General features: G+C 45.0%; 1 protein-coding gene across 1 annotated transcript in view; it reads left to right on the top strand.

Annotated features, from left to right (window-relative positions):
• The window catches only part of IL15RA (interleukin 15 receptor subunit alpha), a 51,628-nt gene that overhangs the window by 26,762 nt on the left and 4,324 nt on the right, over positions 1-20,542 (top strand). Inside the window, exons 2-7 of the mRNA XM_047065241.1 lie at positions 3,384-3,578; positions 8,548-8,640; positions 11,100-11,294; positions 12,916-12,948; positions 16,120-16,149; positions 18,435-18,507. Coding sequence (XP_046921197.1) covers positions 3,384-3,578; positions 8,548-8,640; positions 11,100-11,294; positions 12,916-12,948; positions 16,120-16,149; positions 18,435-18,507 — 619 coding nt within the window. The remainder of the gene's footprint in view (positions 1-3,383; positions 3,579-8,547; positions 8,641-11,099; positions 11,295-12,915; positions 12,949-16,119; positions 16,150-18,434; positions 18,508-20,542) is intronic.

Raw genomic sequence — 20,542 nt, 5'->3', positions numbered from 1 at the left:
GGCTGGCTTAAGAACAAAAATCAAACAATCCATTTCCTCTCCTGAGACTAGGAAGACTACAGTAAGGCCTGGGCTTTACTGGTCCATGGGGCTGTCGTAGCTCAGGTGGGCTCAGGTATGAGGCATGCTGGAGCCTCAGCCGGGAGAGCCTACTTCCCGAAGGAGGAAGGGAGAACCCAACAGCTCACCCACTGGCAGGCTGGTCTACCTGCAGGCTGCCAGGCATTTACAGCAGACTGTTCTGACCACATTCTGAATTCGGAGGGGGATCCCTCTGACTCTAATGTGTAAAGAAGCCCAGCTGGCCGGTGGGATATGGCATAAGGGGCCTGGGCTGTGAGTTCATGTCCTGGTGATTCTGGCGGTCATTCTTGGACGTCCAAACCTAAGCGAGCAGCTGGGGAGTGTGGCAATCCAGGGGTTGCTCTCTGCAGGAAAACACAGGCAAGACTTGGGCAGAGGAATCAGGGGGCTAGTCCTGAAAGCTAGGGTTCCTAGGAAGAGACAGGCCAGCCCACAGGAAGCAGGTGAAAAGGAAGGAGAAAGCTGCTACCGTGGCTACCAAAGCAGACCCCGGATCCTGCCCAACCAAAAGAAGTCTCAGATTGCAGGAACGCAAACACAGACACTATTTGGGTAAATCAAACTAGACTGGCTTATTGGAAGGATGCAGAAGGAAACCAGCACCACTCACAACACCCAGGTTAAGATCAGAGAGTCATTACATTTTCTGGGACGGGTGGGGATTCACGTTCCAGAATCCAGAATCCTCACTATGACATGGAGAGCTACAGAAGATGGTTGCATTTTCCGGATTCTGTCCCCCTCAGACCTTGCACCAAAGTCTACGATGGACAGGTGACTGAACTCACCTCATCCATTGGGGATTTGGGCCATTTACAGTATTTTCAAGTAGTTAAATCATCAGACTTGCAGACTAGAACTGTGTGTTCCTGGCACATATCCAGATATGGGGATCAAGAGCTTCAGTAGGTATCACGCCCTCAAGTCATTAGACCAGGTCTGGAGCTTACCCTGCAGATCTACTGAGCACCTCTCTGTAGAGGTGCCACAAAAATGAAATCAACGTACATGGCCGGGCAAGTCCCAGGACATGGGGTTTAACCAGTAAGTTTCATACCGAAGAAAATCTTAGGGTCTAAATCTTGCTCAAATCTTTCAACTTCTAATTAGAAAGGGTGGGGGGCATTTTTAACACTGTAGCACAGCTTGGAGAAAACTTGAATCGGTCTAGCTCTGGCTCTTACCTTCTTTTGGTACCATTCTTCTGACAAAAATTATGTTAGTTTTCACTGGGCATGCACTTCGTCACACCCACAGTCTGCTGGGAGTGACTGGTGGGTTGTCTCCCAAAAGAGGGCCCAGAATCCTCCCAATGGCTTTGCAAAACCTCTTGGCTTCAATTTTACCTCAAGCTGCCTTAACTGGCTCAGAGAAAGCCAAAAATACCTAATTCTAGAATCTTCTGCATTTCTCACATTTATTTCACAGGCAACATCTTACAATAGAAGCAGTGAACACTCACACTTGGCATGATTTACCCCTCTCTTGCCCTAGATTCAACTGAGGTCTGACTTCCTATGGCAGGGTACCCCCAAATCCCTCACCCCAACTTATTTCATTATGAAGAATTTCATGTATTTTAAACAGTATGTAACATTTGGGCACAACTAATATTCTGCCAGCCCTCATCAGTGTGGCCTTCCATCTGTGGCCAGTGGCCAGCCACCCGGCCCCCATGATTGCCCGCACCCATCCCAATCGGTCAGCATCTCGGTGGCACTGGTTATTTATTAACTATTTCAATTTTCACCCTGGCGTAGATGTAATCTATGAAAAGGAAAAACATCCATTTACAAAACAGCTGAAGAAACAGAGCATTCCAAAACCTTTCAAAAGCATTTTTAACAGGTAAAACATTTGTACTACTAAAAATTCAGAAAGTATGGAAAGGAAAAAAGTGAGAAGCTATGATAAGGCATTCAGTAAAAAGTCTCCCACTCCCAGCGTGTCCTCAGCTGTCTCTCCTCCAGTGTTAATAGTCTTTTGCATCTTTTCAGAGATTTTATGTACAGACAAAAAATTGTGGATAGGTACCATTTCTTCTTTTTTCCCGATGGCAGCGAATGACACACGGGGTTCTGTTCGTCTTCTTCCTAATGTAACAGTGTGTCTGGGAGATCTTTCCACTTCAGTGATAAAGAGCACCCTTTCGTCTGTTACAGAGGTCTGACTAGCACTTCTTCCAGGAGGAGCTGTACTGTAAGTTACCAAATTAGTCTCCTGCTGACCACATGCGAGGTAATTCACACAGATACTGGCTACTATAATCAATAACTCTGTACATACTCACTTCATAAATATGCCAGCATGTCTGTCGGGAAAATTCTTAGAAGCGAAATCGCTGGGGTAAAGGGCATGTGCATAATAAATGTCATTCTCTGAACAGGTGTTTCTTGAACACCTTCTCTTGCCAGTTACTGTACTAGGCTCAGGGAGGGTGGTGTCGGGCAAAACAGATGTGGCCCCCACCCTCTAGAGCTCGCAGCGCACATTAGGAGACAGACAGACAGACATTATAACATCTCAGGGTCTTCCATACAACCCTGAAGGCAGCTGACTGCGCAGGGAAAGAACACAGAACTACGGGACCTGGCTGCTTTGAGGGGGGAGCGGCAGGGAGGGAAGGCTTTCCTGAGAAAGTCATGTTCAAGTTAGGGAGGATGGCAGGAGATGGGCTGGGGAGAGCGGTAGGCATGGTGAGTGGCAGAGGGTGGGGGGGACCGAAGGCCAGTGTGGCCGGGGGTGGGGGACAGGGGGAGAGTAGCTAGGGAGGAGGTGGGGCCCCATCCAGCAGAGCCTTGAAGACTTCTTGAGGATGTGAGTTTTTATCCTAAGAGCAGCGGGCAACCAGGAAAGAGTGAAGCCATCATATGGATTTCTGAAGATACCTGGCTGTGTTACAGAAACGGATGAAAGGCTTTCAGGGAGAACAAGCAGGGAGAGCAATCCCAGGGCCGTTAATGTTTTCAGGCAAGAGAGCTCAGAGGCCCGGGCTGCATGGGCGGGGAAGACCAATAGGAAGGGGAGGGCAGGGAGAAGGGTTTCCACCGATGACTCCCCAGTCCCGAGCCATGCTGGATGGCAAGCGCCTAAGGCAAGGCTCCTGGGAGGCCTCTAAATGATGAGAGCCCTTACTGAACGTTTTCCACATGCTTGGAATGTGGGGTGTATCCTAAGGGGCCCCCAGGAGAGCCAGTCCCTGGCTCGAAGGTGCTGAGTGCCACCCAAGTGACCCTGGGGAGCTCCTCTGAGCCAGCTGAAATGTGGTCACCTCTCCTCTCTTGTCTGCACCTTTGCAGGTGTCACGTGCCCTCCTCCCACATCTGTGGAACATGCAGACATCCGGGTCAAAAGTTACAAACTGAACTCCACCGAGCGGTACACCTGTAACACTGGCTTCAAGCGGAAAGCCGGGACGTCCACCCTGACAGAGTGCGTGCTTAACAAGACCACGAACACTGCCCACTGGACAATTCCCAATCTCAAGTGCATCAGTAAGTACACGGCCCTGCACTGTCTCTCTGTCCCCCTCGCCAAGACCGTACAGAGAACGGAAGGCAGTGTGGAAGGCTGCGGGAGCCCGTCTCTTGGGGGAGGGGGACAAGACATTTGTGTGGAAGTCTGAGGCTAACTGAACCGTTGGGCCTCTAAACAACACCTCTGGGGGTGGGAAATGTACAGGATTTAGGGTCACACAATTCTGAGTTCCAACCCTGGCTCGGCCCCGCACCACCCTGAGCAAGGGCCTTCCTATCTTGGAACTTCGTTCATCATCTAGAAAATGAACCTGAGGTCAACATTGTGGGTTGTAGCAATGTTAAGTGAGCCCCGGTCAACATTCACTACAGCCACACCTCATTCTGTTGCGCTCTGCGGTGTTGCACTTTACACATAATTGTGTGTTTTGTCTTGTTTTGTTTTGTTTTTACGAACTGAAGGTTTGTGGCAATCCTGCCTCAAGCGAGTCAGTCTGTCGATGCCATTTTTCCAACAGTAGTTGCCCACTTTGTGTCTCTAGGTCACAGTTTGATAATTCTTTTTTTTTTTTAATTTTTTTTTCAACGTTTTATTTTATTTTTGGGACAGAGAGAGACACAGCATGAACGGGGGAGGGGCAGAGAGAGAGGGAGACACAGAATCGGAAACAGGCTCCAGGCTCTGAGCCATCAGCCCAGAGCCCGATGCGGGGCTCGAACTCACGGACCGCGAGATCGTGACCTGGCTGAAGTTGGACGCTTAGCCGACTGCGCCACCCAGGCGCCCCCACAGTTTGATAATTCTTGATGTATTTCAAACTTTCTCATATTTGTTGTGGTGATCTGGGATCAACAGTCTTTGGTGTTCCTCCTGTAATTGCTTTGGGGTGCCACAACCCACACCCATGTAAGGCAGTTAACTTCATCAGCCGATGTTGTGTATGTATCCTGAGTGCTCCATCGACTGACTCCTACCTCATCTCTCCCCCTCCTCGGACCTCCCTGTTGCCGGAGACCGAACAATATGGAAATTAAGCCAATTAATAACCCTACAATGGCCTCTAAGTGTTCACGTGAAAGTAAGAATCACATCTCTTCTCAAATCAAAAACTAGGAATAAATAAGCTTAGTGAAAAAAAAGCATGTCAAAAGTCAAGACAGGCCAAAAGCTGGGACCCTTGTGCCCAACAGTTGGCTAAGTTGTGAATGCAAAGGAAAAGACCTTGAAGGAAACTGAAAGTGCTACTCCGGAGAACACATGAGTGTTTCTTTCTGGAGAAAGTGTGAGCGGTCTGGATAGAAGGTCAAACCAGCCACAACATTCCCCTAAGCCAGAGCCTCACCCAGAGCAAGGCCCGGCCTCTCTTCAGTTCTATGAAAGCTGACAGGGGTGGGGAAGCTTGAAGCCGGCAGAGGTGGGCTCAAGAGATTTGAGGAAAGGAGTCGTCTCTACAACATAAAAGTGCAGGTGAAGGGAGCAAGTTATCCAGAAGATCTGGCTTATCCAGATGAACAACGCAGATGAAACAGCCTTAGAGTGAGAGAAGACGCCATCCAGGACTTTCATAGCTGGAGAGGAGAAGCCAATGCCTGGCTTCAACACCTCAAAGGACAGGCTGACTCTCACATGAGGGCCTAATGCAGCTGGTGACTTTGGGTTGAAGCCAATGCTCACTGACCATTCCAAAACTCCTAGCACCCTTCAGAACTATGCTAAATCCGTTCTGCCTGTGCTCTGGAAATGAAACGACAGAGCCTGGATGACAGCACTTCTGTTTACAACATGGTTTACTGAACATTTTTTTAAGTTTATTTATTTATTTTGAGAGAGACAGAAATGAAGAGAGAGCACAAGCAGAGGAGGGGCATAGAGAGAAAGAGAGAGAGAATCCCAAGGAGGCTCTGCAATGTTAGCACAGAGCCTGACGTGAGGCTCGAACTCATGAACTTCAAGATCATGACCTGAGCTAAAACCAAGAGTCAGTCGCTCAACTGACTGAGCCACCCAGGTGCCCCATAGTTTCCTGAATATTTTAAGCCCACTGCTGAGCCCCACTGCTCAAGACGACTCCTCTCAAAATATGACTGCTCATTGACAATGCACCTGGTCACCCAAGAGCTCCGATGGAAATGGATAATGGCATTATTATTGTTCTCATGCCTGTTAACACAACACCCATGCTGTAGCCCATGGCTCAAGGAGTCATTTCAACTGTCAAGTCTTATTATTTAAGAAATACATTCCATGAGGCTATCACTGCCATTCCTCTGATGGATCTGGGCAAAGTAAATTGAAAACCTTCTGGAAAGGATTCTCCATTCCAGATGCTATTAAGAACACTCATGATTTGTGGGAAGAAGTCAAAATATCAACATTCATAGGATAACAGGAGTTGGGAGAAGTTGGTTCCAGCCCTCGTGGATGACTGTGAGGGGCTCACGACCTCAGTGGAGGGAGTCACTGCAGATGAGGTGGAAACAGCGAGAGGACCAGAATCAGAAGTGGGGCCTTGAGATAGGACTGAATGGCTGCAATCTCAGGATAAAACTTGAATGGATGAGGAGTTGCTTCCCATGGGTTCCTGAGATGGAATCTATTCCTGCTGAGATGCTGTGAAGATTGTTGAAATGACAACAGAGGATTCAGGATATGACACAAACTCAGTTGAAAAGCAGCAGCAGGTTTGAGAGCATTGACTTCAATTTTGAAAGTTCTACTGTGGGTTAAATGCTATCAAACAGCATCACCTGCTACAGAGAAATCATTCATGAAAGGAAGGGTCAGTCGCTGCAGCAAACTTCATTGGGGTCTCTTGTTTTGTTTTGTTTTGTTTTGTTTATTTTGAGAGAGAGTGAAAGAGAGAGAGTGTGTGCACTCAAGTGGGGGAGGGGCAGAGAGAGAGGGAGAGAGAGAATCCTGAGCAGGCTCCACATAGAACCTGATGCGGGGCTCAAATCCATGGACTGTGAGATCATGATCTGAGCCAAAACAAAGTGTCAGATGCTTAACCAACTGAGCCACCCAGGTATCCCCACTGGTGTCTTATTTTAAGGAATCGCCACAGCCACCCCAACCTTCAGCAACCACCACCCTGATCAGTCAGCAGCCATCACCATCGAGGGAGGACCCTCCACCAGCAAAAAGATTATGACTCACTGAAAGCTCAAATGATGGTTAGCATTTTTTAGCAGGAAAGCATTTTAAATTAAGGTATGTATATTGATTTTTTTAGGCACAATGTTATTTCCCATTTAATAAACTATAGTGTAAACATAACTTTTCTCGGGTTCAGGTTGTACAGATTGTTGTATTAATCCTCAAATAAGTTTTCTAGGTGTGCAGGATGGTTTAGTGTTGATCTGGCTCTATTTCAGGGACAAGAGATGCAAAAAAACTTCCATGCTGTTCTGCCATCTTGGCCCCTCCCTAAACATAACTTTTCTATGCACTGAGAAACCAAAATATTCATCTGACTTGCTCTATTGCCACATTCACTTTATCATGGTGGTCTCAAACTGAACCCACAATATCTCTCTGAGTTATGCCTATATTATTACTATCAGTGCTTTAAGATTATGATAGAATTTGGCTACAGACAAGGGTGTATGCTCACAGCATGCTTGCTTTCCAGAGATCTTTCCCAATTTCTTCCTAGAAGATGGTGTGCAGGGAAATTATTACTGTTCTCCGTTGTTAGCCACCCAGGAGAATGGGGGTACCCACCGAGCAGATTCCCTTAGCCTGGTCACCCATGGCTGGTGTCCAGCCAGCACTCCAGAGCACGTGTGAGGGAAGGTTGTCCGAATCAATTATTTTTAACCGTCCACAACTGGGTAATTTTGCCAGAAGAAGTCAACAACCTTGGAGTGGAAGCCAGTAGGGCTATTTCCAGGACTATTAAGTCCCTTACTTTGGAAACATAAAGATTAGCTCATGGTTTATGGCATATTTGGTGGATGTCCAACTGCAAGCTAGATACTTTCTCCTATAACATTTGTGAACATTCTCAACTCCTCTCTGGGGAAGGGGACAGAAGGAGTTGTTCTAGAGCAAATTCCCTCTGCTGTAAGAGTCCTTGAAGAGCCAGGCTTTCTCACTGAGTGTGCGCTCCTTCCCTCTCCCCCTGCACGTCCGTCTCGCAGACATCAGGGCAAGGAGGAAGCCTTCTGTTTGTTGCAAGGGAATCACTCAGCGGCAGAACATAGTACCACATGGCATCAAATGCCACTCCAATGATGAGCTGGGTGAGGACAGGTACGAGCAATAGCACTGTGGCAAAAACACAGAGTAGACAGCTTACTCTGTCCAGTCCGGGCACATGCTGGTACCTATAATCCAGGGGCAAAAATAAGGGCTTTCCACTGCAGGGAGAGTGACTGTTTCTTTGAAGTTCCAATCCATTTGGATGAATGAATCCAGGATGGAGAAGAGTTGTAGGCTCTGAACCAGCTGGTGGGGGGTGGGGGGAGAGGAAGGAAGGGGGGAGACCTGGAATTACAGACTTGTAGAACCTACAGACTCGAGCACCCTGAGACTTCACTGGCACAAAGACATCTCACCTTCTGCCACTAACAACTCCCTCCATTACTTTTCCTAACCTCTTGTGCTTGGGATGCTTTTATTTTTTTTTCCTTACAAAATAACTGAAGCTACTGAGTAGTCATGTATTTTCCCATGTAAAAGACAACATTATAAAACTGAGTTGGTCTCATGAATACCCTTCTACCCAAAAATAAAAGACATTTGATATGTGCTCAACTTTTTGGAAAGCCTAGAAAAATAGTTGGCAGTCTGTTTGCATTTGCATGGGAATGACTGATTGGGACACATTGTTTGTTGACTATTTCTTGTGCTTCTGACCTCTCCCAGGAAGCCGGATATCTCCATTTTAAATTTCTGTATGTATTATTTTTTTATTTATAGCCAGTTCTGAAGCAAGTCTCCACCCTCAGGCTCATAAATGCCATGTGGTTATGCTCTCTCTAGGAGACCCCTCCCTGACTCATCTAAAGCCATCCTCTACAGAAATGCCGGCAGGGGTGACCCCAGAGCCAGAGAGCACCTCCCTTTCTGGAAAAGGTAGGGATGTTGGAAACGTTTTAAGGACTCCCATTCTCCACCACCTCTCAGGTCCCCACAAATGTGTCAGATTCTTGAGGCCCTGCTGGAGTCCCACTGCAGACTCCAACAAACAGAACCCACTTTTTATTTGAGTTAAAATTAAATTTTATAGTAGCTTCATTTTCTCTTTTAAATCAAAGGTGCTTGATATCCAGGTTTCATTGGACTTACAGTAAAACCTTGGTTTGCGAGCATAATTCGTTCTGGAAACATGCTTGTAATCTAAAGCACTCGTATATCAACGCGAATTTCAAGAACCATTGGCTCAGGTATGATCATGTGATGTTCAGCGTCGCGTACAACCTGTATTGCAAGACATCACTGGTTTATGAAGTTAAAATTTATTAGAAATGTTTGCTTGTCTTGTGGAACACTCACAGAACAGGTTACTTGCAATCCAAGGTTTTCCTGTAATTAATAATGGTTCCAAATCCACTTTTCATATGCCGGATCAGACTTAGTTGCAGATGTATTTCCTCATCAAGAATTGGGGAGGATCTGAGGTTTTGCCTGCCTGGTGTGTTAACCCACCAAAACTTCCTGGGTGCCAGCGGAGAGCATTAGCTCCCCAATTCAGAGACCAAGGACTCCCTTACAGGGCTCAGCAGTCAGCGGGAGCGTGGGCATGTTTTTGTCAATTCCCTCCTCCCTGTGTCCCACGGGGGCAGCAGGGATGGGTCTAGAAGATGCCTGTACATCCAGCAGACTGCCCCACAGGAGAGGAGGCCTGAGTTCAAGCAACTGGAGTCTCTTATAACTGGCCATGTCTGCCCTTTGCTCCAGAGGGAGGTGCCATCTCCACCTTCCGAGATTTCATGAGCATCCTTGAAAAGTTAGTCCTGAGAAAGGGCTGTCAGGGACTCTGCTGACAAGGCATGGGGAAACATGAGGGACCCCTGAAGAATTGTCCCCCAACCATCCCAACTATGACAGCTCTGGTAAAAAGCTGCAAACACCCCGCATTTCCAGGGTCTTTCTTAGGTAATCTCCTATCCCAATTTGCTCAGCACTGTCCTGATGTGTTTTTCTTTTTAAATGTTTATTTATTTTTGAGACAGAGACAGAGACAGAGCAGGGGAGGGGCACAGAGAGAGGGAGACACAGAATCCGAAGCAGGCTTCAGGCTCTGACCTGTCAGCACAGAGCCCGATGCAGGGTTCAAACTCATGAACCAAGAGATCATGACCTGAACTGACGAGGTTGGACACTTAACCAACCCAGGTGCGCCCCGGCACTGTCCTGATGTCAAGAAAATTTGAGACCTTAGCTGCTTGGGACAATGTGCTCTATATCCTGGGAAAGCCTTACTTTACACTTAACTCTTGAGGTTTTATGTCTGGTCATACAGTGGCTTTTCCTGGCCCTGGTCTCCCCCTTTTGGCCCCAGGCGTAGTCTCTCTGCTGCCGTTGGCAGCTCTGAGCTAGAACACGGCTTCTTAGCCGTGGATGCACACTGGGATCTCCTTGGAACTCTGGTGGTCTGGGGAGCAGTCTGGGAATTCGGGTTCTAGAAGCTCCCCAGGTGATTCTCAGGGAGCCAAGGCTGAGAACCAATGCTGAAGGGAAGACAGGCCAGAAGGAGGTTTCCTCCTAGTTAGTCAGTTGACTACAAACAAGAGGATATAGTAGAGTACTGGCTACATTTAAGTTTGGGGTAATTCCAAGACCCCTTTGACCCAAGTCATGCCCGGATCACCCACTGACGAGAATAATCAAGGGGCCTCTCCCAGCCTTGCTTCGTACATCAAACACGTGGTCAGATGAAACTGTGCCATCAAACTCTCAGACATGAGAGTGCAACGGAAGACCCATTTTTCATGGAAAGAGAATAGTGAGGTCTTGCCACCACGCCTCACAGTTTGGGAGCGGCTATATGCCAGTTAGCACAGGGAGGGTGAGGACATAAACACCAGGAGGGCTGCCCTCCCTTAGATCGGGGCAAAACCAGGGCACTGTCTTCAAATACTCTAAAACTCGGTCTGGCTGAATCTCAGGCTTCCCCTTATTTCAAAAGTTGTGTGCAAACAACGCAGAAAGGAAACTAAAATCAGCAGCCCAGATATCTTTGGTAAATACAGTCATACTTGTTTTTTGAGATCAGTCTCTCACCGCATCTTCCGAGCCTTCTCTAGTAAACAAGCCAGGAACGACTCGAATCCGTGGGATCTTTAGGTTACGTGCACCATGATAAATAGCTGTAGATCCTCTCGTGTTCTCAAATGTCCCTCGGCCATCCAGATGGAGGAATAGGCTACTCACTGAAGGGATTTCCCCAAAGAGCCCTGGAGGAGGGTGCTGGGCGAGGGCCAGCCCGGGGTGGGCTCACTAGAGCAAGTCTGAAGTCCACTGTCTTCTAGAGCTGCGCGGAGACACTCTTCAAAGTATTTATGTTCTCCATATCTTGCACTTTCCTACAGAGCCAGCTTTCACTTCCAAGTCAGACAGCACAGTGGCCACAAAGGCAGCTACTGAGCCAGGCTCCAGGCTGATACCATCAAAGCCTCCGGCTGCGGGAACCACAGGGGTAATCAATAATGAACCCTCCCGAGCCCCAGCTCAGACAACAGCAAAGGCCTTGGAACACACCCCCTCTGCCTCGCAGGAGATGCCAGGTTAGCACTGGCTTTGCATACTTTAGGAGAGGCCAGCAGTCCATGAGATGTGGGTGGAGACCTCGAGTGAGCTGGCTGCCAAGCATCACACCTTGCAATCCAAAGTCCAGGCCACTCAGCAACCCTCCGCCTCCTGCTCTGTGCCACAGCCTCCTTGCTCTGCTCTCTAACCTCTGTGCTCTGCCTTGGCTCGGTCCAGCTGGAAAAGAAAGTCCGTCTCCCAGAGGTGAGAAGGCTCGGCGTATTGACCTGCATGGCAGAGGCTTTGCCGATCTGAATGGTATCTGCCGTCTCCCAATATGGGAGGACGGTGGAAGTTTTCTGCAATCTGGAGTCACAATCTGTGGTATGAAAGAGCCCTTGGTAATCTGCATCTGCCGCAAAGGCATATCTGATTCTTTGTGGGGGTTTTCTTCGCTACCACAAAATACATTTGACTACATTCCCCATTCTGCACCTTTCATCCCCATGACTTGGTCATCCCATAACTGGAAGCCTGTATCTCCCGCCCCCGCTTCACCCACCTTGCCCATGCTCCCCACACCCCTCCCCTCTGGCACCCATCAGTTCGTTCTCTGTATTTATGAGTGTTTCTGCTTTTGTCTGTTTGTTCATTTGTTTTGTTTTTTAGATTCCACATCCAAGTGAAATCGTACGGTATTTGTCTTTCTCTGTTTGACTTATTTCACTTAGCCTGATACTGTCTAGGTCTGTCTGTGTTGTTGCAAATGGCATGACGTCATTGTTTTCTATGGCTGAGTAACATTCCGTTGTGATTATATACACCACATCTTCTTTATCCATTCACCTACTGATGGACACTTGGGCTTGCTTCCATATCTCAGCTGTTGTAAATAGTGCTGCAATAAACATTTGGGTGCCTGTAACTTTTCAAATTAGTGTTTTTGCTTTCTCTGGGTAAATACCCAATAGAATTACTGGATCATGTGGTAGCTCTTTAATCTTTTGAGGAACCTCCATACTGTTTTCCACAGTGGCTGCACCAGTTTACATTCCCACCAACAGTGCACAAGTTTCCCTTTTCTCCACATCCTCCCTAACACTTGTTATGTCTTGCCTTTTTGACTCTAGTCCTCCTCACGGGTGTAAGGTAATATCTCATTGTGGTTTTTCACTTGCATTTCCATGACGATCAGTGATGTTGAGTATCCTTTCATGTGCCTGTTGGCCATCTGTATGTCTTCTTTGGAAAAACATCTTTTCAAGTCCTCCGCCCATTTTTAATTGGATTATGTGTGTGTGTGTGTGTGTGTGTGTGTGTGTGTGTGTGTGTTGAGTTGTATAGGTTATTTATACATTTTGGATATTAACCCCTTATTAGTTATGTCGCTTGCAAATAGCTTCTCCAATTTAGTAAGTTGCCTTTTCGTTTTGTTGATGGTTTCCTTTGCTGTGCAAAAGGGCATATGTGATCCTTAAGCATGGCCCAGCAGCTAAGTAAACTACCCTTGTTCTTTGCTAATGGAAGTTTGGTTCCGCCAGCCATGACTCTCTCAGGCTTTAAGATGGGAGCCAAAATGTCTAGAATTCCTCCTGCTTAATGAGAAATGAGTGCCTTTAGGACTACGGCAGTAACTGAACTGCACTCTCTTCTCTGCAGGTACCTATTCATACAGTTCCGGAACTGTGACTGGTAAGTGTTTTGTTTTTTTGGTCCTAGCAGTGCTTCTGCCCTGAGGACCTCGGTCTCAGGGTGCCGAACAGTCCTGGCTTATGCCTGCTGCCCCAGCATGGCCACTCGCAGCCCCTTTCACTCTCAAAAGTGACTCAGTGTAGATAATAAGTCATAGATAGGATCACCCTACTTATGGGATTCTACCATGACTGTTTATCTCAATACTGGTAGCTTCTCTCTGTCAGGCTACACACGTGGGAACCAGAGAGCTGACACATCACAAAAGGGCCTCCTCGTTCAGCTACTCAGTTCCACTAAGCCGGGCTAGACTCATCCCAGACTTAGCAGAGAACCACAAGTGTGTGTGCGGCTGTCAGTAACATGATGTTATTCATCCGTCAGCTGCATTAATCTCTCACAGGGTGTTAGCCCCATGCACTTTACAGCAAGACTGGCCACACTTCTTGGGATAAAAGGCTGCTGTGTACACAAGACGCACACAACACTCAACGTAGGAGAGGAAGAGACTGTCCCGGTGAGTGTTAAGGAGGAGAGTGGAAAAGTGTTTGCAAGGAAAAGAGGAAAGAAAAAGAGGAAGGGAGGGGAGGAGAGAGAAGAAGAGAAAGAAGGCAGAAATGCAAGTAGTAAGAGAGACTAAGACTTTTGTCTGTACAAGTTTTCAATAAGCCAAAAAAAAAAAAACACTGTAATTTATACAGAGAAAACACAACTTATTTCTATTTTCTATTCACGAGTTATCCTCTTAGAGAACAACTCATATTTTTATGATTATATTTTATCTGCATCAAGTGTCATCTAGAAAAAAAAAAAACAAGCAGCTTCAGCCATTTCAACAGCTTATATGCAAAGGCAAGAGATTGAAACTAAAATATGTTTATCATGTAAGAGGTGACCAGTAAGTCAAGTAGCCAGCCTAATTTTTCTCCTTATGTAATATACTACGTTCACCTTTCCACAAAGTTTTAAGTTTTTTATTCATTTTTTTGAATTGGTAATATTTGCCGGGGTTTAAAAATTACAAATTACAAAAACATATACAGCAAAAAGCCCCATCTTAAACTGAAAATTCCCTTGTAGGAAGAAAGTTACTCCTGTTACCAGCTTTCTGGGCATCCTTTCAGAGAGGATCGATACATGATGCTAGCTAGGTATTTTAGTTTCACTGTGTTGCACCTGTGTTCATTTTCAACTAATGGTACCTCGTGGAAATCCTTCCACATCAACACATAGAAACCACCTCATTCTTTAAAACAGCTACCAAATATTCCACTACCTGGATTGGCTACAATTTGTGTAGCCAACCCCCTATGGGCATGTGACTGTTGACAGTCTCGGCTACATTACAAACAGTGATTAATTGGAAAGCCTTCTATCTATCACTTGGCTATGTGCAAAGAAATCTGTAGGATAAAATCCTACACATAAAATTTGGGGGCCATATTTTCTATGTCGATTTTCAAACAACTACTTTACTACGGGATATCATCTTATGATGTATTTCTCCAGTTTGTGACTTTCACTGGACTAAAACATCAGAAACTCTCTCCCAAACTCTGAAGTGTCGTGTAATACACATTAACTCAACACTTACAATAGTCTGATAGCTCCGTGCAAGAAACTTTGGAAATACAGAGAATTACAAAAAACAAACAAACAAAAACTTTAAATCTTTCCTGTTATATGAATAAGATTTCCTTCTTCGAGGGCGCTTCAATATAAACATGTTAGCACCTAACTTAACAAGACAGATCAAATAATTGTCAGCAAAGAAATAAAAACGAGTTATACTTCACTAGGCGTTAAGTTTTATCTCCTAAGAAGGTGGAAGCTAAAATGGAAATCATGCTAGTTTTCTAAAGACACTTAGTGATGGTGACTTCCAACTACGTCATATATATCCCAGTACTGTGGACCAAGAGTATACCCGTCAGGTTCAAGTGGCAGAGGCATTCACTGGCTCCCTGAGCATCAGTAAATGTTGCTATTTCTGCACGAAGAAGCAAGCAGTTGAGAGTGTTTGTAAGGGTATATAAACGCTTTACCGTAGTAGTCGCTCAGCAAATGTGAATATTTTAATCAGCCCATTGATAACCACTGATATCACCATTTTTAAAATAAGCTATATAAATGATTATCACAGCTTTTAAAAGTTGCTTTTTTTTTTTTAGTTCAACAGAAAATGGTAAATGGTAGATGCCTAATAAACAGCAAATGAATAAGTGAAGTTGAGGACTTGGACATTTATTAATAAATGTTTAGGAAGTGTGATTCATCATTTCATTGTCTTAAATATCTACAGGCTCACTTGACAGCCTTTTTAATCAATAATTTCATTCATTCATTCTAACTATCTGGTCTCCAATCCTTGGCTAGGCTATTCTTGAGGACTCCCGATTGTAAAATAAAAAGGTAGAATGTCGCCTAGGACAAGTGTTCACCCTGCCACGTCCCTTTAATATGCTGGGAGGGAAGAGTTAGATTTTCAAACTGTCATACCTCTCGTCTTTCATATCAGAAATAAATTTGCTGCAGTTGATATGCTCAGCCTTTAATACGAGCTAGCTCTATATCATTCGTCTGTTTATTCAATATAAATCGAGTTCTACTTGGTGCCACATTGGTCCTAAGTTGCAATAAAATGCAGATTTCTCATTGAGAAGCAAACGGCAGGTCAGAAGTACTTCAATTTATGGACCCTTAAGGGTTTAATTCAATCAATTACGTGTTTATTAAGTGCCTACTCTGAACCCAACACTTGTTATGTGCTTAGCACAGTAACAGCAGAGAAACACTGCCCAGGAATAATGAATTGATATTCTTACTTCAAAACTACCTTCCTCGGACACAGGCACACCAGCACTCTGGTCATGGCCACATGGCAAATAGCACTCCTTGGCTGACCTAGTTTTCAGGGACTGCTAAGGAATGGTGAGTCCCCATATTCTCAGGGGACATTTTCATCATCCACACTGGACAGTGGCCACTGGCTGCCAAGGCCACCTCTTACGTCAGACCCGCATGCGCTGTAGGATGAAGGCAGGGCAGGGAGTTACTGGCCTTTCTCGGCCTCCCAAGCAATAATCCACTCTTTCTCCTCCCTCCCCCAACTCAAATCCTCCTCTGTTGTCCTCTGGCTCACCAGACCTCTCTGTCTTCCTTTTTCTCCAGCCCATGCACCCCGCGAGGAAACACCAAAGGGTGAGGAACTTGCCAGGTGATATGTTTACCTATCATTTTAGTGATTTTGGTATCGGTTTCTTTACTCAGTTTGCCTGGATATAATTGAGGAAGAGGCCAAGGATCTGAGTTTGTCACTGAATTCAAACTGCTCTGTCGTATCGTTGGCTCAAGAGCCCTCCCCTCCCTGGACTTGGAGTCTGCAGATTCTATTCTCATTCAGAAGAAACAGGAAGACGCATTATGAAAGTAGAACCATAGTTAACATCAGCTGGCCTTTTCCAATAAATCCCTCCGTGGACAGTAAATGCATAACAAGCCTATTAGTCAGTGTGAAGAAATAGTTTACCCTAGGGTACACCATCTCTGCCTAGAAATTTATTTCTGGCTTTTAGTCATAATGATGATGAATGTTAAGTCTGAAAACTCAAAACATCTCTCACTGATTTGCCATGTTTTCCGTTATTTCCTCTGGGACTTTTCTATTTTATTTTTATTTACTTAGGCACAGGTAGTTTTGCTTTTACAACATTACTGTCTTCTGATGACAGTATCGTGCCAACAACGTCAGGAAAAGAGGAAATTTGTTTTAAAAAAGAAAGTAAAGATTATCTACAATTCCACCATGACTTAATACTTTGGGATCTATCCTTCAAGGCTGTCCTGTGCATATGGACATACATCTGGCCTACTGGAGATTCTTTTTTGGTTCATTTTTATCTCAACCAGCTTTTTTCACTTAAGATATTGTGGACATCTTTCCATGTTAATAAATACAGATTTATTTCATAATTAAAAACATTTTTTTAATGTTTTTATTTATTTTTGAGACAGAGAGAGACAGAGCGTGAGCAGGGGAGGGGCAGAGAGAGAGGGAGACCCAGAATCCGAAGCAGGCTCCAGGCTCCGAGCTGTCAGCACAGAGCCCAACACGGGGCTCGAACCCATGGACGGTGAGATCATGACCTGAGATGAAGTTGGATGCTTAACCAACTGAGCCACCCAGGCGCCCCTCATTTCATAATTTTTAAAAGCTGAATGATATTCCATTGGATGGATATATTTTATTTACTAGTTTATTTAATTTTTCTATTAATAAGAGATTGAGATTAATATAAAAATTGTGGGTTTTTAATGTTTATTTATTTTTGAGAGAGAGAGAGAGACAGAGTAAGCAGGGGGAGAGTCAGAGAGAGAGGGAGACTCAGTGAGATCATGACATGAGCAAAGTCGGTCGCTTAACTGACTGAGCCACCCACGTGCCCCTAAAAATTGTTTTAAACACTACTACAGGGGTGCCTGGGGTTCAGTCAATTAAGCGTCTGACTTTGGCTCAGGTCGTGATCTCACGGTTCGTGGGTTTGAGCCCCGCGTAAGACTCTGTGCTGACAGCTCAGTGCCTGGAGCCTGTTTCGGATTCTGTGTCTCCCACTCTCTCTGCCCCGCCCCTGCTCATGCTCTGTCTCTGTCTCAAAAATAAATAAAACATTAAAAAAAAAAAAAAAAAAAGGTTCACTATGTCCTCTGGCTAAGCCCTCTTGCTACCAGGAGATCCCACTGTTCCTATCTTGTGTAATAAATCTCAAATGGCCGAGAGCCACTGGCCTCCCACCACTCCAGACCCTGCCTTCCAACTTGCCCAAAACAGGATCTTTCCCTTCTCCTCAGCCATTATCTTATTCTCCTCTTACCTGTAACACCTCTCTTAGAACACCACCTCATTCTCCTTACCATCTTCCTCACCATAGTTGCCAATAAAAAAAACAAAAAACAAAAAACAATACAGGCAAATAAAAAAACAACACGGGTGAAATTGGAAGATATGCTACATTGCATGCTGTGGTTTCTAAATCAGGATTCTGTGAAACTGACGAAAAAGGAGAGGATGTCTCAGGGACAGCTGAGGAGGACCCTCGCCCTGTCCGCTGACTGTGGCTTTCATAGCAGATATGGCTTCTTGTCCGCACAGTCCCACCCCAGCCCTTGAACTCTGAGGCTTTTGCCTTCCCTTCTCATCTGTCACCGTGTCTCTCTTGTTGGGAAGGATGGGATTAGGAGCAGGGGATGGGGACAACATGAACAGGTACGGTTTACACTGGTGGCGTTGGTGGGGAAAGCATGGACTTTTGGCCCACAAGTAGAGTGCACTGGGCCACAAAGAACTCGAGAAATGTTAACAACAGTAAGCTGGCTGGGAAGGCATTTGGATCTCTCTGCAGGAAGGTGAACCATACACTGTCCAGTTCTTAGAAGTGAACCTGCTCCCGGGACTTCTGGCATGACGGCTCACTTCTGCTCTCTTACAGCAGCCATCGTCATGCCTGTCGCTGTGCTCTGTGTAGTATGTGTGGGACTTCTGGTGTGTTACAAAAGATCCAGGTGAGTAGAGCAAGAGAATCACGCTGGACGAGACTCTGCTCTTCCTCCGAGAAAAGAGCGGCACCGTAAAGACTCCGGGCCTGCCCTCGCAAAGGAAGGACCCTTTTCCCGGCTACTGAGGCAGGCTCTTGTACGCACCCCCTTCTGTACTGGCCCAAAGGGGAGCCAGCCCTGGGACACCCCTCACTTTTTCCAAGACAGTCCGCAGGCCCCCAGTCAGAAACAGAAAAGTTTTCTTTCCTTTTTGGAAGGAAAGCGTGCCAAATAACTAAGTTGATGGGGATGCAGCTCTTACGCTACGTTCACAAGTATATTTTCTTGCAATATATACATTTCATGGGTAGAGTACATCTTCTGCCACTTGCTGAAATTTGAGTTTTTATATATTTTTTAAATGTTTATTCATTTTTGAGAGAGAGACACAGACAGAGCATGACTGGGGGAGGGGCAGAGAGAGGGAGACACAGAATCCGAAGCAGGCTCCAGGCTCTGAGCTGTCAGCATACAGCCCGACACGGGGCTCCAGCCCATGAACCATGAGATCACGACCTGAGCCGAAGTCGGACGCTCACCCAACTGAGCCACCCAGGTGCCCCAGAGTTTTCATTATTTTTCTACTCTTTAGGTACTTGTATCATTTTCATTAAAGCCTCAAATGGCATATTAGTCTTAATTTTATACTCCTATTAATTAATAACCAGTGTTCCAGCATTCCATATTGCTATGGCTGTTCTGGATCCTTCCTCAGCATTACACAATGAACAATGGAAATCAAGTTTGCTGAAACTATTTAGTCACTAGTCATAAAATATTCTTTGCTAAATTTATCAGTATAAAGATTATATCATCCTTTGAGCCTGACTCTGGCAACATGAATATTCCATGAAATACTGCTATAAAGCCACAACGAAAAAGTCACCTAAATATTCACATCAATCTCCAAAAGCTGGTAATACCATCTCAACCAAAAGAGGTGCCAGAAACCTCACAGATCGTTTAGAAATTAACACACTAAGTTTGATGTGTTACTCAAAAATCTGTCAAAACAATCCCCAAAATGCTCAAATGCTGGCAAAATCAAAAATGACTTTTAAAGGATTTTCAAAATATCACTGTAACTAAATTTCCACATGAGCTGTTGTATTTGGAGTTACATTCTTAAGAGATTATAATGAGTAACTATATTGACTTAAAAAAAGTATACATAGTCTTTTTTAAGAACACATTAAAAAGAGAATCTTAAAAGACTTTGTATATTTGGTATATATGGCTAATAAGTATGCTTATAAGATGAAAATATCAATATTCACTGACTATAATAAGGAAATATTCATAAATGTATCTTTAAGAAGAATTGATAAACCTGAAAAGCATAATGAAAAGCATAATAACTACTTGGTCATTTGGTGAATCAATTCTTTGCCATAAAGTTCTTTTTTTGCAAGTAGGTTATTAGGTAGATTTGTCACTCAACAAATTGGCTTTTAGCAAATTATTTTCAGTACATTGGCCTAGAGTCTTGATCCATAGTCTAGCTCTCACTCCAAGGAGCTCAAAGTGCTTATGTACTGTATTATTTTTTTATTGAAGTATGGTTGACATGCAATATCCAATTCGTTTCAGGTGTACATCATAGTGATTCAGTATTTTTATGAATTATGATATGATCCCCATGCTAAGCCTGCTTACTACCCGACACGGTACAAAGTTATTACAAGTATCATTGACTACATTCCCCATGCTGTACATGACATCCCCATGATTTAATTTATAACTGAAGTCTGTACCTCTTAATCCCCTTCACCTATTTCACCTGCTGGCCACTAGCCCCTCACCTCTAGCAACCACCAGTTTGTTCTCTGTACCCACACGTGTGTTTGTTTTGTTTGTCCATGTTTGTTTTCTAGGTTCCACATACAAGAGAAATCATATGGTATCTGTCTTTCTCTGTCTGACTTATTTCACGTAGCATAATGCCCTCTAGGTCCATCTGTGTTGTTGCAAATGGCAGGATGTCATTCTTTTTTATGGCTGA

This window comes from Lynx rufus, unplaced genomic scaffold (genome assembly GCF_022079265.1).
Source record: "Lynx rufus isolate CCGP_SWC_20201006 ecotype Redwood Valley unplaced genomic scaffold, mLynRuf1.p SCAF_7, whole genome shotgun sequence".
NCBI classification, from domain to species: domain Eukaryota; kingdom Metazoa; phylum Chordata; class Mammalia; order Carnivora; family Felidae; genus Lynx; species Lynx rufus.
This window is presented reverse-complemented; position numbering and strand designations above follow the sequence as displayed.